This window comes from Biomphalaria glabrata, chromosome 3, assembly GCF_947242115.1.
Source record: "Biomphalaria glabrata chromosome 3, xgBioGlab47.1, whole genome shotgun sequence".
Classification (NCBI taxonomy): domain Eukaryota; kingdom Metazoa; phylum Mollusca; class Gastropoda; family Planorbidae; genus Biomphalaria; species Biomphalaria glabrata.
The window spans coordinates 21,975,175-21,994,327 of NC_074713.1; the positions used below are offsets into that span (position 1 = coordinate 21,975,175).

At 33.5% G+C, this 19,153-nt stretch overlaps 1 protein-coding gene across 3 annotated transcripts in view; it reads right to left on the reverse strand.

Annotated features, from left to right (window-relative positions):
* Window positions 1–426: 426 nt before the first annotated feature.
* LOC106057973 (uncharacterized) overlaps window positions 427–19,153 on the reverse strand; it is a 34,669-nt gene continuing 15,942 nt past the window's right edge. For all 3 annotated transcript variants that reach the window (XM_056023977.1, XM_056023978.1, XM_056023976.1), the window contains exons 4-12: window positions 17,848–17,942; window positions 17,260–17,287; window positions 15,024–15,705; window positions 13,707–13,872; window positions 9,687–11,047; window positions 8,299–8,350; window positions 6,050–6,136; window positions 5,058–5,245; window positions 427–4,646 (exon numbers count right to left, since the gene is read on the reverse strand). In XM_056023977.1, coding sequence (XP_055879952.1) covers window positions 1,436–4,646; window positions 5,058–5,245; window positions 6,050–6,136; window positions 8,299–8,350; window positions 9,687–11,047; window positions 13,707–13,872; window positions 15,024–15,705; window positions 17,260–17,287; window positions 17,848–17,942 — 5,870 coding nt within the window. In that variant the 3' untranslated portion in view covers window positions 427–1,435. The remainder of the gene's footprint in view (window positions 4,647–5,057; window positions 5,246–6,049; window positions 6,137–8,298; window positions 8,351–9,686; window positions 11,048–13,706; window positions 13,873–15,023; window positions 15,706–17,259; window positions 17,288–17,847; window positions 17,943–19,153) is intronic.

Genomic DNA, 19,153 nt, shown 5'->3' on the forward strand with positions numbered 1-19,153 from the left:
TCAGTATTCACAGATATGGCTAAATATGTAGGGTTAGGTCCCCTTAGATAATTTTAATAGTTATTACTCCCACACTCATTCTCAGATCAAGTTGAAACTTTCAACAATCATTTATTGTACACGTATCTTAAAAAAAAAAACATGTATCAATTAAAACATTTAACCAATTAATTATTTTGTTTGATATTGAATAAAGGAAATAACTTCTACATTATTGGACATAGTTGTAAGGGCAGAGTTCTTCCAATTAGATATATTGCTTGTTTTGACTCATAATTAAAACTGTCACTTCAAAGAAGAAATAATTGTATGGTGGAGAGCATTATCCTTTTTTTTCCTTGAGATAAGATTCTGTAGATACCATTCCACCTTCCATGAGAGGATTTTTTTAAAAAGTTGAACAAAGGATATAGTGAACCAGCAAAATACAATTATAAATTTATTTCTATCATTCATAGCAATATTTACATGAAAACAATTTTAATATTACAATAAATATTTACAACTCAAATATTGCATAATAATTTTGTATGTGCTTTATGTCTAATTATTTCCCTTACTTACTTATTAAAAATTGCCTGCGGCAGACACAATTTTCTCTTAATTTGCTTTTGTAAAAGCAAAAAACAACAACAAAAAAAAACAACAACATTAGTGAGTTTATGGGAAACAATTTTTAAGCTCTATAAGTCACGTGACTATTTACATCAAGGCATATACTGAGCATTGGAACCAATGCACACACAAATATTTCTACAGTGGGCAAGGTGAAATGGTTTTATTTACAAATATTCAAACATTATTACATGTTGTAATTCAATGGTGTAGACGTTCATGGCCGCTTGCCAATAGTGTGTTAGAACTTATCCATCTGTACAGAATATGGAGTTTGAAGTGTAAAATGTAATTTTGGTATCAATGATGAAGTTAATAATGCTAACATCAGCTAACATTATGGACCATTCAAAGGTCATTGAAAAAAAAATTCACAGTAACATTAAACTTATGTTACTTATATTTCCAATCAAAGAGCACATCCAATTAGCGTTCCCACTGTAATACAACAAGGTATACTTAAAATGAAGAAGTTAACCATGAATTCAATCAAACACAGATACAAATCTTTAAGGGTTAAAGTTCATAAAGCTGTCACTTTAAAAACTTATTTCAGTAGGAAATAAGCAACAAAGTCAAATTATGTTTATTTAGAGAGACAAAGATTTATAAACTATTGGGTAAGCAAGTTGTCCACATGTAGCAACTGTTTGTTTTTTCATAAAATATTTTAACAATAAAAATAACTAACATTAATGGATGTTTTAAAAAAAAACAAAAAAAAAAACAAGCAAGAAATATTTAAAATACAAAAAGATATCAATGTAACAAAACAGTGAGTTTTCTAATCAACATCATTTTATAGTTCGTTCAAAGGCCATCACAAAGAGAGACAGTCTGTGCAAATGTAATGTTCAGGATCAGCATCAGCTGCATCCTGTGTTCTAGTGATGCATACCACATGAAACCAGCGACCACAATTGCCATCACAGTCTACCCAATTAATCACTTCCTCTTTAAAATGGGGAGGATTGGCTTTCATGCATATCTGACATTTTGACTCTTCCTCTTCTTCCTCACTGCTTTCCTCCTCCTCTTCTTCCTCCTCAGAGTCACTCTCTGAGGATGAAGAGTATGAACTAACATAAGAGCTATCATTCTTTTTTTTGGCTCTCATTCTTTTTGGTCTGGCTCGCAATTCCTTCTTGCTTTCACTAATATTAACAAACTTAATGCTCCCAACACTGCTAGCATCACTTATACTGGCACTACTTTCACTATCACTACTTTGGTCAGTGCTACTAGAACTACTTTGCTCTGCGCTGCTGTTGTTAGCACTAGGTTGATCCGCAATAATGCCATCAGCACTATTTTGTTCAGCACTACTGTCACTACTACTGTCACTAGAACTACTTTGGTCTGTGCTACTGTCACTAGCAGTACTATGGTCTGTGCTTCTCTTACTAGCACTGTCAGAGGTACTCTCACTATTATTTACATTGTTTTGATCTGTACTTTCTTGGCTGATATTTTGTAAACCTTTCTTGCTGATGCTGATAACCAGTTTCTTGGGGACATGCTCTGTGGGACCATCCACTGTAGTGTTACTGTCTGTGGTCAGTGATTTCTCATTATTATTTGTAGTTAACGATTTATCATCTTTATCAGACATCTGCTCAACATCTCTTTTAAAATAATCATGGTCTAGAAGGGGGCCAAAAGGCTGTGAGAAATCTGAGTTGGTCTTGACAACAGAAAAATCATTTGGTATCATTTCAGTGATAACTTTTTTGTTAGCATCATCAATGAAAATATTTGTATTAATTGAGTCATTAGAAGATTCTTCATGGGACTCTACATTGCTAGGAGGTTGTACATCTGAACTTGTAGTATCAGAAACACTAGAGCTAGAAGTGTCAGAATCACTTTCAGTATCATCAGTATCACTGCTGTCTTCACTAGATTCATCTTCCTCAGCTGATGGTTCATTTGTGTCCCTTGCTTTGTCTAGAATTGTAGTCTCTGTGTCTCCAGAAATTTTCTTGTGATTTTCTTTGGACCTTTTCAGTGCATTTTTTTCTTTGAGAGAGTTAATGTCTGATTGACTCTGGTGCAGCCTGTCAAAGTCTGCCCTGCTCTGAGCAATGACAGCATCAATAACATCTGAAACCCTTTTCATCACCTCACTCTCATTTTTGTCGGGAACCTCCAGACTTCCTTTGACTAGAGGTTCTAAAGTACTACTTTTACAAATATTGACAGAATTTGTAGAACTGGCGAGATCCAAAGTTTTCAATATTGTTTTTTGACAAAGTTTGCGGCAAGCAAATTTAACTAGTCTTTTTGCTTTGCTCAACTTCCTTTTTCTTATTTCGTTTAACATAGAGTTATTTGTTATACTGTTGGCTACTCTTTTACCATCATTTATGGCTGGTTTTAATTCAATGGTTTTCTTTCCAGCAGCCAATATTTCATGTGATAAGTCACCACCATTACAATCATAGTTAGCATTCTTTGTTATATCTGAACTGTTTTTCTTGGTCTTATATTCAGAAGCTTTTCCAATTTTAGTTGGACTTTGGTATCTTCTAGCACTATTCCTAATACTATCGCTTAATTTGGCCTCTGAACCTGCTTCAGTTGTTATGTTAGCCTTAGTGTTGTCACCATTTATCAAAGGTGTCCCTGAAAGCCCCATTACACTATGTTTTTGACACTGATCAGGGTGTGATGTTTTTGTTAACACCTTGTCTTTGTCAGATGAACTAGTCTTAGAATTTAACAGTGATGTAAATAAGGCCCTTGAGCTATTCAAAAGACTTGAGCTGCGTGATGTACTGACACAGACAGCTGAGTCTTCATTTGATGTACTTATTGCTTGATGTCTTTTATCAAGTGAAGCAGTGTTGGTAGCCATGTCTACACTACAATCACCACCAGTAATTTTATCAGCTTTAGAACAGCTTTGGGCAAGTTTTACACTTAGATTACTTTTTTTTAGACGAGCCAGCTCTGACTCAACATCTACCTTACACTGGAAAGGTGCTTTAGGGTTATAGGGATTTAGCCCTGTAAAAAGATAGGCTTTCTTAATGTCTTTAAATATTGAACTCTTTTGATGCAAATAATTTATCAGAAATTCCATGAAACGCTCTAAAGACAATGTTGGTGTTTGATCCAAGTGATTCTTAATATAAAACAATGGCCCACCAAAGCAACCAGGAAAAACATATCCTGAAATATCCTGTGGAACATAACGAAAATAGACAGAGTTTGACATGCAGAAAGAAAGAAGTTTTTCACTAAACAAGTTAGGATTTGCTTGACATAGAATAATGTTTGGTCTCTCCTTTACTTTGAGGATCATTTGAGTAATGTAGGCTGAAACCAGCTGAGATGTGGCCATGCCATTTTTCCACTGAGCCATAATAATGTCAGAATGCTTCAATATTACTAAATTAGGAGAAATCAGCATGAGAGGAAACAAGCCATATTTAGAGTTTATAGACATCAGGGACAGACCTGTCATGGGAACCACTGTCCCACCTATGGAGATAGTAAACACTTTCATATCTAACACAAAAACTTGAGTAAATGTCACATTTTTTTGAGTATAATTCTGAGTCACATTTTTTTTAATGCAATTTTGAAGCAATCTGTTATATGCATCAAAATGCTCTTCTACTTTAGACTTCACATCTGAACCCTTGTTAGGTTGGGACTTAAGCATGGGCAAATTTTGTGTAAATAGTTCACTGCAGCGGTGCACATTCAATGGTGTTAAGTCTTCTAGATGATACTTATCAAAAAATAACTCATGACACTTATTTACAACAGTTGACAGCTCTATAGGGAAACCCATCTGACTGAGTCGCATACAACTTAACAATATTGCATTTTCATCTTCTGTTGTTAATTTGATAGATTTGTCTGAAGCAATTAAGTGCATTAGCTCTTTAACAGGCACTTTATACATTTGTGCAGCATGTTCAATAGTCACATTCTTGTTGCGAACTTCATCAACTGCTTTTGTCATATTATCAATCCTTCTCATAATGTCATCATTTGGCATAAGTCCTGTCATTGAAAATCTAAAAAAAGACAAACATATTAAATCAATAATAAAAAAAGTAATCATAAAAAAAAAATTAAATTAAAGGATGCTATGTTTATGGTAGCTAGTGCTTAGAGGAAATGGAGATTAATTGCTTGGTTGACATTGTGGATGGGTGCTAAGGAGAGCTATGTTGATTGCCCAAGGAATATATTAACTGTATGGGGGACTGACAATGTGGCTGAGTGCATAATATCATATTATATCTCGAGCCACAAACAACAACTTCCAAATGAATTTTTAAAATATTTATCATAAAAGCTTTTATTTCAGGTAAGATTAGCTGAGTAAAGCAAAGATAGTTGGTAATTAAGCCAAACAGAACCAGGTATTAAAACAATAAATCTGCTTAACCATTAATGAGCATTTGATAAAATATTGTACTTACGGCTCACAGTCTCCAATGATAGCACCAGCACTACAGTTCACCAATTGAGCCATGGATTGTGTCAGTGATTCTATAACAAAGGCGGGGACTTTGAAAAAAAACAGGTACTCCAAACTTTGTATTTTTGGAAGAGCTTTGACAATGCACTCCCAAGAATTATTTTCAATGGAAGTCAGATCTCTCAAACACTGTGTAAAAAGGTATTTACATAAGAATTTCAATATAGTTGCTAACACAATTTTTAATTATAATCAATTGAGTTGACTATTTCAAACATGATTTACTATTTCAGACATGCAGCAATATAATCTTTAAGATTACTAGGAATGTCCATTCTAAAGGTCCCAATCTTATTATTGCATAAAAAAGGAAAGTAATAATAGATCAGCTTGTATCTCTATATCTATCTATCTATTTATCTCTCTTTCAGTGCCTACTGGAATAGCCTCCTTCCCTCTGCCCCCAAACAAAGATTTTCAAGCTATTGAATTCTAGAACAAGTCTTTGACATCCTTCAATCAAATAGCCAACATCCTGCCCAGTTAAACTCTTCTTTGACCCAACAGTTGTGGTCCTGAAACAAAAATTGCATTCTAAGACAGCCCACATTTTAACTTCCCAGTCCAAGACCAACGGCCATAGAAGGTCATATTTTTAAGTACATTATAATTTTTAAATATAAACGTTAATACATTCTATAACAGACCATAATGGAAAGAGGTACACGTTATACATATTAAATAGGTACAGGGTGTACTTTTTACTAACTGGCCAACTATCCAGCAGTGATATTCGGTAGAATAGTGAAAAATTGGCTAAATATTTACCCGGAGCCGTAGGTACCATCCGGTGCATACTAATATCTATATTATGTATCTATATTATATATAGGTTGCAGTAGATCAATGTTGACAACAAGGAAGACAGCCCTAGACCCTTTAAGTGACAAAAGTAAAGATAGACAAATCGTATCATAAAAAGCATTATTTTACCAGTTTTTTCACATGGACTTTATTAAAGAATATTGATGCCTGTTCCCAGTTTTTTATGGTGACTCCACTCAATTTTATATTCTGCCACTGGATGGATAATAATATTCATTAAAACAAGTATATATCAAATAAACATTCCATTGAATTAAATAAATATATTTGATGCAATTATTAAAGAAATGCAATAATTATTTTTTTGGGTTACAGGAACAGCACTAGATTTCGAGATTTATATCCTACTGCCAATATGTGTAAAGTCAATACTTCCCTCCTGACCAGCTAACAAAACTCATACTGTTGTTTTTTTTTACCATGTGTGCAGAGTCAAAGTTCACAAAATATCAAAGCAGTAAATGTGATGAATAATGATCTGAACAGAGATAATGGTATCTTATGTAGCCTACTGTCAGTTAAACAATCAGGGCTGCATGTTTCTGGGTTTAGCCTAGCAATGCAAGCGCTCATTGTCACTTCACACACTGAAAACCCTTTTACTGGCAGTATTTGTGCCAGGAATAGCAGCATATGGTATGCTAATAAATGATGAAAAAATTTAAATAATGACTAATAGCCAACAGGGCTTTAAAAGGGGCATCAGCATTGGAGGTAGTTTTAAATACCTTGGATTTATTCTCTCAGATGAGAGAACCAAACCCGAACTACTGGTCCATATTGCACAGTCCATAGCAGCACTTGCAAAACTTAAACAATATGAAAAGACAAAGACAGAGCTCTAGACACTAAGTCAGGCTGATGCGCTCACTGGTCAAGACCACATTCCTATATGCTTGTGAGTCTTGGACGCTGACTGCAGAGCTAGAGAAGAGGATCCTAGCAATGGAAATGAGATGCTACAAAAGGATCCTAGGTATCACATTTAAAAACTGCATCACAAAGGATGGGAAGACAACATACAGAATGGACGGAACTGCCATTGAAAGAGGTTCTATCCATGCGAAAGACAGAGAGGAATGGAGAAAGACAAACCTTGTGTGGTGCACCAATGGTCCAACAGACTAATGGGTTAGGTGAAGGTGAATAGCAAAATGTTTTAGCAATTGATGCCATCATCTGAATATTTGCAAGGCATCGCAGTCAGTCAAGAGCAGTGCAAATTTTTTTTCACGTTCATGTCTCATGCCATTACTATCAGCTTTAAGACAAATGAGTTACAGCTGTCTAGAAGTCTGCCAGTAAATCATATTATTAACTTTACTCTTTTAAGAAAGAAGCTGTTGAAACTGAATTCACCAAACTGTCTTTAAGTGTACTATCTTAGTATATTGATACTACCTGGTGTGTTGAAGATTTAATTGTCTACCATCTTACACATCTCAATAAACAAAAATACGATCACAAAAGATAAGGTTCAATAAGTGTTGAAATATGTCACAAAGATGAATACAATTGATCTTATGGATTGATTTGATCGAAGACAAAAATAGCATTGACCATAAAATAAAATAAGTCATTTGACACTTGCACAGTAGCCTTGTGAAATGGATGCAAAAATTTACTGATGTCACACAATCTTTTTATTAACATTTTTAGTTGCTAAAGTTTGTTTTGACATGACTATGCCAACAGTATCCTTCCACATTTTTTGAAGTCTTGATTATATCATAACTAAATGAACACCAGGGGATTTTAGAGTCTTTATAACAGCTAAGTTCAGATTAAGACCTACAAAGCTAATTTTAACACTGTTGCGGATAAAAGAATTTCAAATTACTTCCATTATCAGTAACAAATACCAAATTGAAACTTTTTATAGTCTAGGGAAGATATTTATGAATTTCAGTTATCTTTGTTTTAACAGCTACACTCAGTTAACTCAAATATTCCAATAAACTTGTTTATAACTATTTTAATGAAAAAATTGTTGTTAATGTGATAAGTAAGTATTTTATGGATGGGCAAATTGCAAAACTTGATTCAGTCTGATTGAGGTAAGGATAGTTCATTTGGTTTGGTTCATACAGATCAGTTTTTAAAGTTCAGGTTTGGTTCGGTCATAAGTAAAGTTCAAATTCAGTTCATTTTCCATCTCTAAATAGAACAAAGATAAAATCTCATATAATACTAATATATAGTACATCATACTAAGATCAAGTGTTATACAAATTTGGTCAAAGTTGGTATATTTGATTCCCATCTACAACAAGGTCTCTGCACCACCACAACATCATGCAATGAATACTCAACCTTTGAAATGTAACAAAGCAAACTATTTCATAGGCATGAATTACCAAACAAGGATGTGATGCTAACTGTCTCCATTTCTTACAAACTTGACTCAACCTGAAAATAGTTTAATTCAAAAGATGAGATAGAGCAAAAATAAACAACAACAAAAAAAACTGATCAAATGTTTGCTGTAAAAAAAATAATAATTAAAAACACCTCAGCTTTTGTTACTATATGCAGCATAAAAGTGAGTTACCTTATATAAGTGATAATGTATTTTGCATATCAACAAAAACCAAGTTAGCCTAATAAAAATATTTTTGTTAGGGTGAAGCTAATTTCACATGTGAGATTTTATGAAGGACTACGTTTTTGTTTTAGGTGGGAGAGTGATAGTGGGGGGAGGGGGGGGGGAGATATGTAAAAGTGATACTTGAATTCATGGACCAAAAGCATATGTGCTAGTTTGTGTCAGAGGGTGGCATTACAAAGTGTTTTTTTCCACACCAATTAAAAGTCTATGTCAGAGAAATTACAATTCGCAGGTTAAAAAATTTTACCAAAATGGGAATGAGAGAGAGAGAGAGATAGGGCTATTAAATTTCATTGTGACAGATACACTCATTGAAGGGCTAAAAACAAAATGTTAGGGATATCATTAAAATGTGGTACATTTATTAGAAAATTAAACAAAAACGAAAAACAATCAATAGACGTAGCTGGTGTGTAATCAATTTCTGAACTAAAAAACAGGCTTATATACTTTAAATTAGTCACATGTAAAGGAGATTCATTTTATTTTATATTCTTAAACAAATTTTGTCTAGGTGTACTACTTCAACAAAACCTAGATAAGGAATCCCTATCAACAGCAGTTTATCTCAATTCTTATCACAGAAGTGGTAATAAAAATGAGAGTTATATTTCATGAACATACATGGAGCACAACCAAAAAAAAATGTATTTTAAAAAGTTAGTAAAACTAGAACAGAACTTAAAGCCATATGTGAAGATGGAATCACTAGAGAAGTCATTAATATAAATAGGAGAACCTATATAGAATGGCTCGATGTATAAAAAAAAAAACATAGGCAGAAAAGTTTAGTTTTAAAACTGGTAAGAAGCATAAGTTATTCTCACTGTCAAAACAGAGATCTTGGCCGTGTGGCATTCAGCTTCTTGTTTAGTGGGTAACATCTTGGTATAAACAAAAAAATTGCTAAATAACTTTTCAATATTTTATAAATTTTTGGCATCTGTTATTAAGCTTTTAGTGTTTCATTAATTTTGTAAAACTGAGTCACCATGTTCACCAAAAAAAAAAAAAAAAAAAAGAAAATTTTCACAATAAAATGCCAATTTGTGTAAAACACACCATACAACCTCAGAAAAAAACTGCTTACAATAAATACTCAGTGAATTTTTTTTTAAAGTAATTTAAAGTGCTTACCTTAAACAATCATAAAATGGCAAAAATCTAAATATGGTCATCAGGACAGATAAGGGAAACTGATTGATGTATAAAGATTGCAGGTAATCTTTACACCATGTAATGTGTGGTGCAGGTATGGCATGAGATGACTGGCAAGGAACTACAGTAAGTGTCAATGATGTATCACATCCAGGATCTGAGTAAGTGTCAGGTGGAATGGTGAGCTCCAAGCTCTCTTCAGAAGATGCTTTGATGTGAGATGGTGGCACACAGTGAAACTGATTGTTTATTTTAAGCCTTACTGCTCTGTCCAAATTGAATGTCCTGGCAAGATGGGATGGTATTTTAATCTTTTTGGAATTGCTGCATTCTTTCTGTGTGGGTTCAGATGATGTGGACATGTCAGCCTCATCCTCCTTTACTTTGAGTAAAACCTCAATATCTGTTGCCAAGTAATTTTTATTTTCACACACATCACTAGATTTCACTGGAGTTATCATTATTCTGGGTGACTGCTTTTTCTCTTCTGATTCCAAGCGTAATATATCATTAATATCTTTAACAACAATAGGGTATGGATCTTTACCATGTTTGGTGGTTTTCTCAAAGAAAACAGGCAGAGACAAATCAACTGCATCCTCAGGATTGTTTAAAATCACTGGCCCATGCATGTCATTTGGTTCTAAAGCACTTTTTTGAACAGAAGTGTTTTTAGAGGAAAATGGCTGAGATTGTTCTTTGTCAGGAACAACATGATTGACACTACTTTTCATGGCAGTTGGTGTAGTTTCAGGAGCTGTGACTGGTAAAGAAGATACATTCGGATGTTCATCTACAACTAAAATATCATCTTCTTCATCACTACTAACAGTATATGTTTTCACTTCCTCTGTCTGTGCAGAGCTGCTCTTATTTGAAATGCTCACTGACACAGAAGAATCAGTGGTTGATGTGTTGAAAGCATTTACACGAGGACCTATCTTTGCCTTGTCAACAACAAGCAGAGGGTTCAATGGTAAATGTGGTCTAGAAAATGGCCTACAAACCACACCAGCAGGGATAAGACGGGGAGGTGGAGGAAGATTCTGACCTCTACCAGGAGTCAGGACCATCCGTTGAGTATGTGGAGCTGCAAACAACAATGGCGGAGGCCGAGGATTCATAGTATTTACAGCAGGAATTGTTGGTGATGCAGGAAATCTGCGTAGGTTTAATGGTTTTACTGGTGCTCCATTTAAAACATTCCAAATGCCGGGTGATGACTGGGGGACAGCATTTGAAGTACTAATGCAAACTGAATATTGTGTCACAGGGGTTGGCATCCCAATGGTATATGGGGAAGCTTGAAAAGCTCTTGAGGTTTTGTTTTGGGCACATTTCTGGAACATTGATAACAATTATTTTAGCACAATTAAAGAAACTCTAATGAAACATATCAATAAGTGTAATAACTAAATTTTAGAAAAGAAAAAACTACTATATTTTTTTTTTGCATCCTTCCAATTCAAAATAATCAAAAATCAAAACATGCTGAACTTTGTTTTTTTTAAATGGTTATAAAGAAATACTAAGACAGTGGTCTTCAACGCCCCCACTGAAGGCGATTTCATGAAAACGGGGGGTGCTGGGAGGCAAAGGGGCGGTAGGGGGCGCTGGGCACAACGGGGTGCACTAGAAGAGCACTGGCAACAAAAAGGGAACACAGAGATGAAAGAAGAAAATGTAAATACTCTGAAACACAACAAATAAAATTTTTCTTCTTAGCGCTGGTGAAGTAAAGATAGACAAATGATAATGAGCTAGCGTCTAATTTAAGAACAGAAACAACATTTTTTATAATATTTTTTTTTCCTTTATGAATGACTAGCTTTAATTTTACCCGGCTTTGCTCAGGCTTTTCTTTCTACAAATAGCATGCATTTATTCCGTTTGAATAATCAATAATGGTGTGGACAAAAAGATGATAATTTAAAATTAAATCAATTCATCTAGTATTTTATAATCAAATCAAGCGCTTGAATGTAATTGTTTATATAACATTGTTAGTTTAATTTTATGCAGCTCTAGATTTAGAACCTAAACAATTTGAATGCTACAGTAGTCTAGTCAATAAATAAAAACTTTGAGCCTATTATAGTAAAAGACTATAAACACTGTGATGTGAGCTTGTGTCGACCTAGGTGTAATGTGTTGACCTAGATACATTAGCCGTGTTTCATTCATCATTTCGTAGCTAAGTGGCTAAGAGGTCTAAATGCGCATAAGTAAATCTTAAAGAAAAAAGTAAATTGAACATAAAGACTTAAAATTAAAACCGAATCGGTAACTGTAGGCTTAAATGCTTTAAAAAAACACATTGAAGTAAATTGTATTATGTAAGTAGTTTATTAGTTTAATAATATACCTTTATAATGTGTGATATTATGACCTCTGACGTTCATTTCTACGCGATATAATGATGCTGCAAGTTACGGAAAAGCATGTCAAGACGTTTAAAGCTATTTACATTTAGAGCGAACGATTTTATGTAAAAAATGTTTTGTAAACTCAAAATTTGAAGGTTGATTTTCATTAAATAATGAAATGAATAGACATTATTATATATGTTCATGTGTAAAAGTAAAAAATTATGTTTTCTTGAATGAGAGCTAATTTAGACCTAGACATTTTCATCTCTGCGCATTTGTGAGCACTTCATCTTGATGTAGACATGGCTTTGTGACCTAGATTTATAAGATACAATACTTTTACAGGGTTGGGCAACTTTTTTTTTTTGAGGGTCTTAAGTTTGTTTTAGGGCTACAATACATACACTACGGTCTAAGTTGGTACCCAAGGAACATTTCTGCCAAGTTTTATCATGGGAAGCGTGGTCGAGAGGCTAAGTGAGCTTGAACTTGGCTACCTAGAAGGGGGCTCGAGGTTCGACACCCGACTCGGGCAGAGTTGCGTTTACTGAGTACCTAAAGGCAGCACGGAAAACCAACTCCTAGATACCCCCTCCCCCCCCACTGGTCCACAAATGAGATTGGACCAAAGCGCTCTGAGCATGCTATAAGCATGAAAGTAGCGCTATATAAAAGCTATAATATATATATATCAGGATCGGTCAAACAGTTTTGATTTCTATACGGGGACATACATACATACATACGCTTTACTTTCTACTTTATATATTAGATAGTTTTTTTTTACTATTGAAAACAAATAGTATCAATTTTCATGTCTAGTTTTAAAAAAGTACATATGCTAATATATTAACTCTTTCAGTGTGGCTTTACTATCTCAGTGAGTAACTTCGCTTGCGCTGGTCAGTGCGGCGATACTCTCAGCAAGAAACTTGGGTTATAATATTTGTTTCACTATCTTTTTAAGTTTAACTTTTTTCTTTTTCTTTTCCGGATGTGGAAGTGATTGTTTTTTGTTTTGGTAGTGAATTCAATGCAGTACTAACATGTTGTTTTTTTTTAAAAGACAACATTGTGTTAATGGTTCCTCTTTTTTAGTTTATTTCCTGGGACCCAAAAAAAATTAAATAATACAATTTCTTAGTGCATTTTGTTTATCTTTTATCAAATTTTAAGTGATTGAATGTGTTTAGTTTTGTGATTTTTCAATATTTAAGGATTAAATGTTTAATTAAAAGGTTAAATCTTTCAGTATATTGATTTTAAATGAATTTTTAAAAATATTTCCTTTTTTCATGCTCAGTTTAAAATTAATGAAATTTTTTTTTTCTTGAATTATTAATTTTATTTATTATAATTTTGTAGCCAAATATTTTCCTTTAAAATCAAATATGTTAGATTATTTAATAAGATAAAAAAGTTTTGTTAGTTTTAGTAACTCTACATTTTATTTAAATTTGCCTTCTCATAGTTCTTTACTAATATTTCTTCGGGAGGTGGGTGCTGGATGAGATTTTTTTTTTAAAGTAAATATACGAAAAGGGGGTGGTGGGTCAAAAAAAGTTGAAGACCGCATTGTTAAGACAACAAGTGAGACTTTCAATACAATTCAGAAGTAAGTAGTACTTACAAAACATGTCAAACCAGATGGATCTTGCCCTAATGTCTTGCTACAAACAGAATGAAAAAGAGCGTCACACTTAGCACAGTGCGAGTATTCACTAGGTCCCACACAAAGCGAGCAACATTTAGGCTGCATACTTACTTTTTGATGTACAGATACTGGTTGTGATAGGCTAAAACAAATGAAAAGATACATTAGTCAATATCTAGGGGGAATTATTTAGTAAAAAACAACAACAACCAGAGAACGGAAAGTAAAAAGAGCTCAGATTTACTTATCATGGTCTCAGCTGTATTACTACATAGTCGACTGCTGTTAGGTGAGATGCAATCTGTTAAAATGAGTCATACCTCAGTTTTGAGATATACCATTTCTTAAATGCAAGAAGGTAAGCTCTTTATAGCTAAAAGTGATGTGAGAGGTTTTGATTTTCTTTGTTTTGTTTTTTTTTTTGTTAAAAAAAATGGAAGATGAGAAAAAAAAGGGAAGAAAAAAAAAAACACATATTAGTAAAATTACTTTTTAACAATGATTCTAAATGACTGAATCTTATATAAAATTACAAATGCAATAGAAAAGTACAGCACAACTTATTTAGTAATTGTGCATATTGGATAGGATAGATGTTAATATCTTTTGACTATGCCTATTAAATTAGACTAGTTATTGCATGATTGCAAACAAAGAGAAAAATATCTTTTTAATGTATAGTATGATAACCAATTAAATTTTATAAATTTAATTTAACATTTTATTCATATATCTTTTTGTCCCAAAAAGTCACCAAAAAGAATTACTTATATATTTGGAGTAAAAATTTAATTATGGTGTCCTATTAGCAAATTTAGAATATTAAGCATACAACTGAGATGAATTATGCAGTGATTTCCACATAACTGATTCTCCATTACAGTTTGCTTTTAATAGGAATATCTGGAGACAAGTTACCAGTCTCAAAAAAGAAACTAATTCAAAATTTTCATTATGGTTTAACATAAAATTACTTGGTTATGTGTCCAAGGAAACAGAGGTTAGCACAATAAGCATTAATTTATTTTCCTGTGTTTTCTAGCCAAGGGGACTCAAAACCCTATGAAAAAAAAAAGTAACCATAAGTCTTGAACATTTCTTAAAGGGGAAATCTGCCTTAATTTAAAATGGCATAAGGGAATCAGGAATAGTTTAATGGTTGAAAAACATTCACAAACATGTTTTAGATTGTAGCAAGACTTTCTATTACACTTCACATTATAATCAAACCAAATACACACAAACACACAAAAACACTTAAAAACAAAATAGAACATAATATATTTCACTTACATTTGTGATATTGACAATGCACCCAGAGCAGCCGTCTTTAATAACTTAGTAGCTGGTTGATCATTTGCATCACTCTCTACAGCGGGACGTTTCATTTCTCGAGACACAATAGATGCAATAAGATTTGAGGCTTGCCCAAAAACAGCCTGATAGTCATCAGAAACTTTATTTCCCTTGGCGTTGTTCTTCTTTGTACATTTTGTAGAGTCAGTAGACAATGCAGTTTTGAAAGTTGATGGCTTTAAATTTGAAGAGACAGATTTTTCCAGTGAGCTTTTCAGATCATTTCCATTGGAAGAAACTGGCTCATCTGCTTCAACATCCACAGAATTGTTTTCATCTTTTTTACTATTAGAGGTAGAGGGAAGAGTGTCTCGCACAGTTACTGAGCTATTAGAAGCAGTAACAAAACGATTTGTCAAATTTTTCCTTTTCAAAATGATATGCTTGTGAAGAACATCCTTGGCAGGAATTTTGGGAATGGCTGGTGTGTTTTTTATTTTCTTCACAGTAGTCTTGACTTTTGGCGTAGATTTAGGACTTGTTTCCGCAGATGTGTTCTCAGCAGTCTTGTTGTAAGATTTGCCTGCCTTTCGCTCTATTTCTTCTGGTGGTTTGAAAATTTTTATTTTCCTAAAAGTGAAGTTAGTTAGGTTCAAGGTTGTTGACTTATCTCCATTTACTAGAAATAGAAACAAAAATATTTCAAATTAAAAAATTAAAAGAAAAAGAGATTCAAAGATGCAAGCACAATTTTTTTTGTTGGTATTATTCACAATTGAAAATGTAGTTTTTTTTCCTTCATATATTTACAGTTTTAAATGCAACAGCAAAAAAAATAATTCAGAAATTTTAAAAAAGGCTTCATTATTTACCCCAACGTTACAAAAGTTTTTTTGACATTTTCTTATTGAAAGTATTTCTTTACTACAGCCCAAAAACATATTTTAATCAAGAATTTTTCTTTCCGTTTGGCACAATAATGAGGAACAAAAAAGTGCTTAGAAGAAAAGTGAAGTCAAGCATTATTTCAATGATAAAATTTACCAACTGATAGGAACTTTAAATAGCCAGAAAACTTTTGTTTAAAGATTGTTTTTTTTTTTTTTATTTCAAATTTTTGATGAGATTTCATGACAATGTATTTTCAAATGTTTGCTTTTCCTTAAATTGTATAATTCATTTTCTTTTCTATGCCATTACCCTGCCTCAATCCCATTTTCTTGTTTAACTCATACCATCCATATGATATAATTTAAACTGTGGCTTTTTGCTTACTATTCCTTTACACACACTGCATGAGACTGATTTGTGTTAACAGTAAGTAGTGTCTTTTAGACAAGAAAATTGTCAGTGAAATTAAAAATTTTTCTCTGTGGCATTTTACTATCTTTTCAATTTGCAACTTCTCATGTGACTAAAGAGGCCAATCCTTGATACAAAACTGCAGTTTAATTTTCGGCATCTATAATCACCAGACGCTATAGCACTTTCACACTTTCTAATTCTGGTGTGTAAGCAATATGCAATGCTTTATGCTTGCTCTTCATCTGGGTCTAACTTGAACACTTATTTGAGAGTAATACCAGTGTACCAGCGTCAAACTCCTGGCCTTCAAGTTTGTCCAGCTGAACTGTTATCACTGTTTTTGTTTGTTTTACATGTTTTGGATGTTTCATCAGAATTTGCATCCTAGATTAAAGTTCCCACAGGGCAGCAGAGGATGCCAGCAAGTAGGGATCGAACCAAGTAACATTGAGATGACAGTCTACAGCACATAACACTACCAAGTTGCCATCACTAACAGGTAAAAGCAAACAGCTGGCACCTAAACCAGTAAGCTTCAGACAAAAGGGGCTTGTTAGCCTTGGCTGGCTACCCACTTAGGAGAAGGAAAACTGTAAATCTATGCTGCATTGCGGCTATATCCAAACATGGGAACCCTGAGAAAAAAATCAAGAGAAGGTGGCCCTTAGACAACTTGCAGCACATAGTGCAACACTCTGACATAACCTGCAAAGCCACCAATAGTTAAGTGTATTGGGCACCTGTTGTTAATTCAGACTCATCAGCAGCATAGAGAGGGGAGAACTGCTGTGCAGGAAACATCATTCCAACCCTAGCTGATGCCCAGGCTTTCATCTAATTTCTATGAAATGAACCAAAGACATATATTGCTCATTAGAGTCTAGAGAAAAATTGAAACCAAATGCGAAATGCCAAAGCTACTACTTACAGAAACTGGATACTTCCACTAATGATCTCTGAGGATTAAAGAGAGTACTTATTAAAAATAAGAGTTGAAAAAAAGTTAATTGTTATAAAGCAACCATAACATATTTTAAATAACAGTACAAATGTATTTTAATACAAAATATGGTCAATCAAGAGTTAGTAATATTTCTTTCTATAAAATACTTAATAAAACACTTTGATGAAAATTCTTTCTATAAGATCCCAACTCAACGTGCATGATATTCTTCTCTTGCAAGAAAGCTGATGATAGCCAGATTTGAGATAAGATTATAAAAATAATCCGTAACAAACTCCCATCATCTCTTGGAGATGTGTTTATATTCTGGCCATCCGAATTCTTATGTAAAAACACTGACGAGAGTTTCCTGAACATCAGATATGCAGACAGTGGAAGGAAAAATTCCCAAAGCTGTGTGTCTAATAACAATTTATCTAATAAGAGTTGAGGAAACTTAACTACTAAATCAAACGACAGTCTAAAGTGACTCTAAAGTATGGTAAAATAATGAAAGATCAGTTCCAACAAAAATGAAATTGGCCATTAAATAAAGCAAATTATTGTACTTACTAATTTTTTTCCTTTGGGTGGGAAGTAGTAGACATCACATTGTAATTTACCATTGTTGCCACTAGTGTTTCGATAAACTATTTCTCTTTTCCAACCTAATGGTTAGAAAAAAAGATCTATTAGCTAAATAAACATTTAAAATTAAATTATAGCTTTTATATAGTGCTACTTTCATACTTATAGCATACTCAGAGCGCTATGGTCTAATCTCAGTTGTGGATCAGGTGGGGGGGGGGGGGGGGGTATCTGGGCGAAGGTTTTCCGTGCTGTCTTTAGGTGCTCTGTAAACACAACTAAACTAGAGTTGGGTGCCAAAACCTCAAACCCCTTCATAGGTAGCCAAGCCAAGCCAAGTTCAATCGTATGTGGCCTTTCGACCATCCTTTCATATTTATATAAAACAATAAAAATTCAAAGTTACAATAATCAATACAACTTCTTTCTTATGGCATTGCTTATGGCATTGCTGCTATGATAAAAAAAAAGTTTCCCAAGCGATCTATAGGACAGATGATGTAAAAGTCATGTTTCTGTGTCCCACATTTAACAAGGGTATCATGCGGCCAGCACAATGACCATCCGCCTTTACTTTTCCCCGACTAATGTCAGGTACCCGTTAGAGATGGATTCAGAGGTGCCTTAAGATCTCAAAATTAAAAATCCCAGTCTTCAGACCCTAAGATCAACATTGTGCTAAACATTTTAACAATTTAGCTATTTTCAGACATTTTTACTACTTTTTTAGAAAACCTTTTCTTTTTTCTTTTTTTTGGCTTTGCTTTAGAATAGGTCCTAGAAGCATACAAATCCCTAGGATTTAGAGAGGAAAAAAAGGGCAAGTGGAATCAGTTTATAAATATGGTTCTTGTGAAAATAGTCTTCTGTTTTTTCCATTCATTTACCTTTATCATACAGAATCATTGTATTCTGAAAAAACTACTGTGCTTGTTCATATTGTGTTTAAAAAATACAAGTTCAAGTAAATGATTCATTGCCTGTGTTCCAGTGTTTTGTTTGATAAGATCCTAGTTTCTTTGTGATAGTACTTAAACTTTGTGATAGTAGATAAACTGAAGCTACCGATTGATTATAAAAACAAAAAGATAAAAGTTTGGTATATTAGGTTGTGATGAACAGGAAACAGATGCGTTTCTTTTTTTTTAATCCAGATAAGTCCAACAGTACTTGAAAGTTATGTTCATGAGACTAGGTTGATGACAGACATAGTCACTATATGAAGATATAAGAAGATAAAAGAATAAATAAACTGCACAATATCAGCTAATTACATTTGCAGAAAATTCAA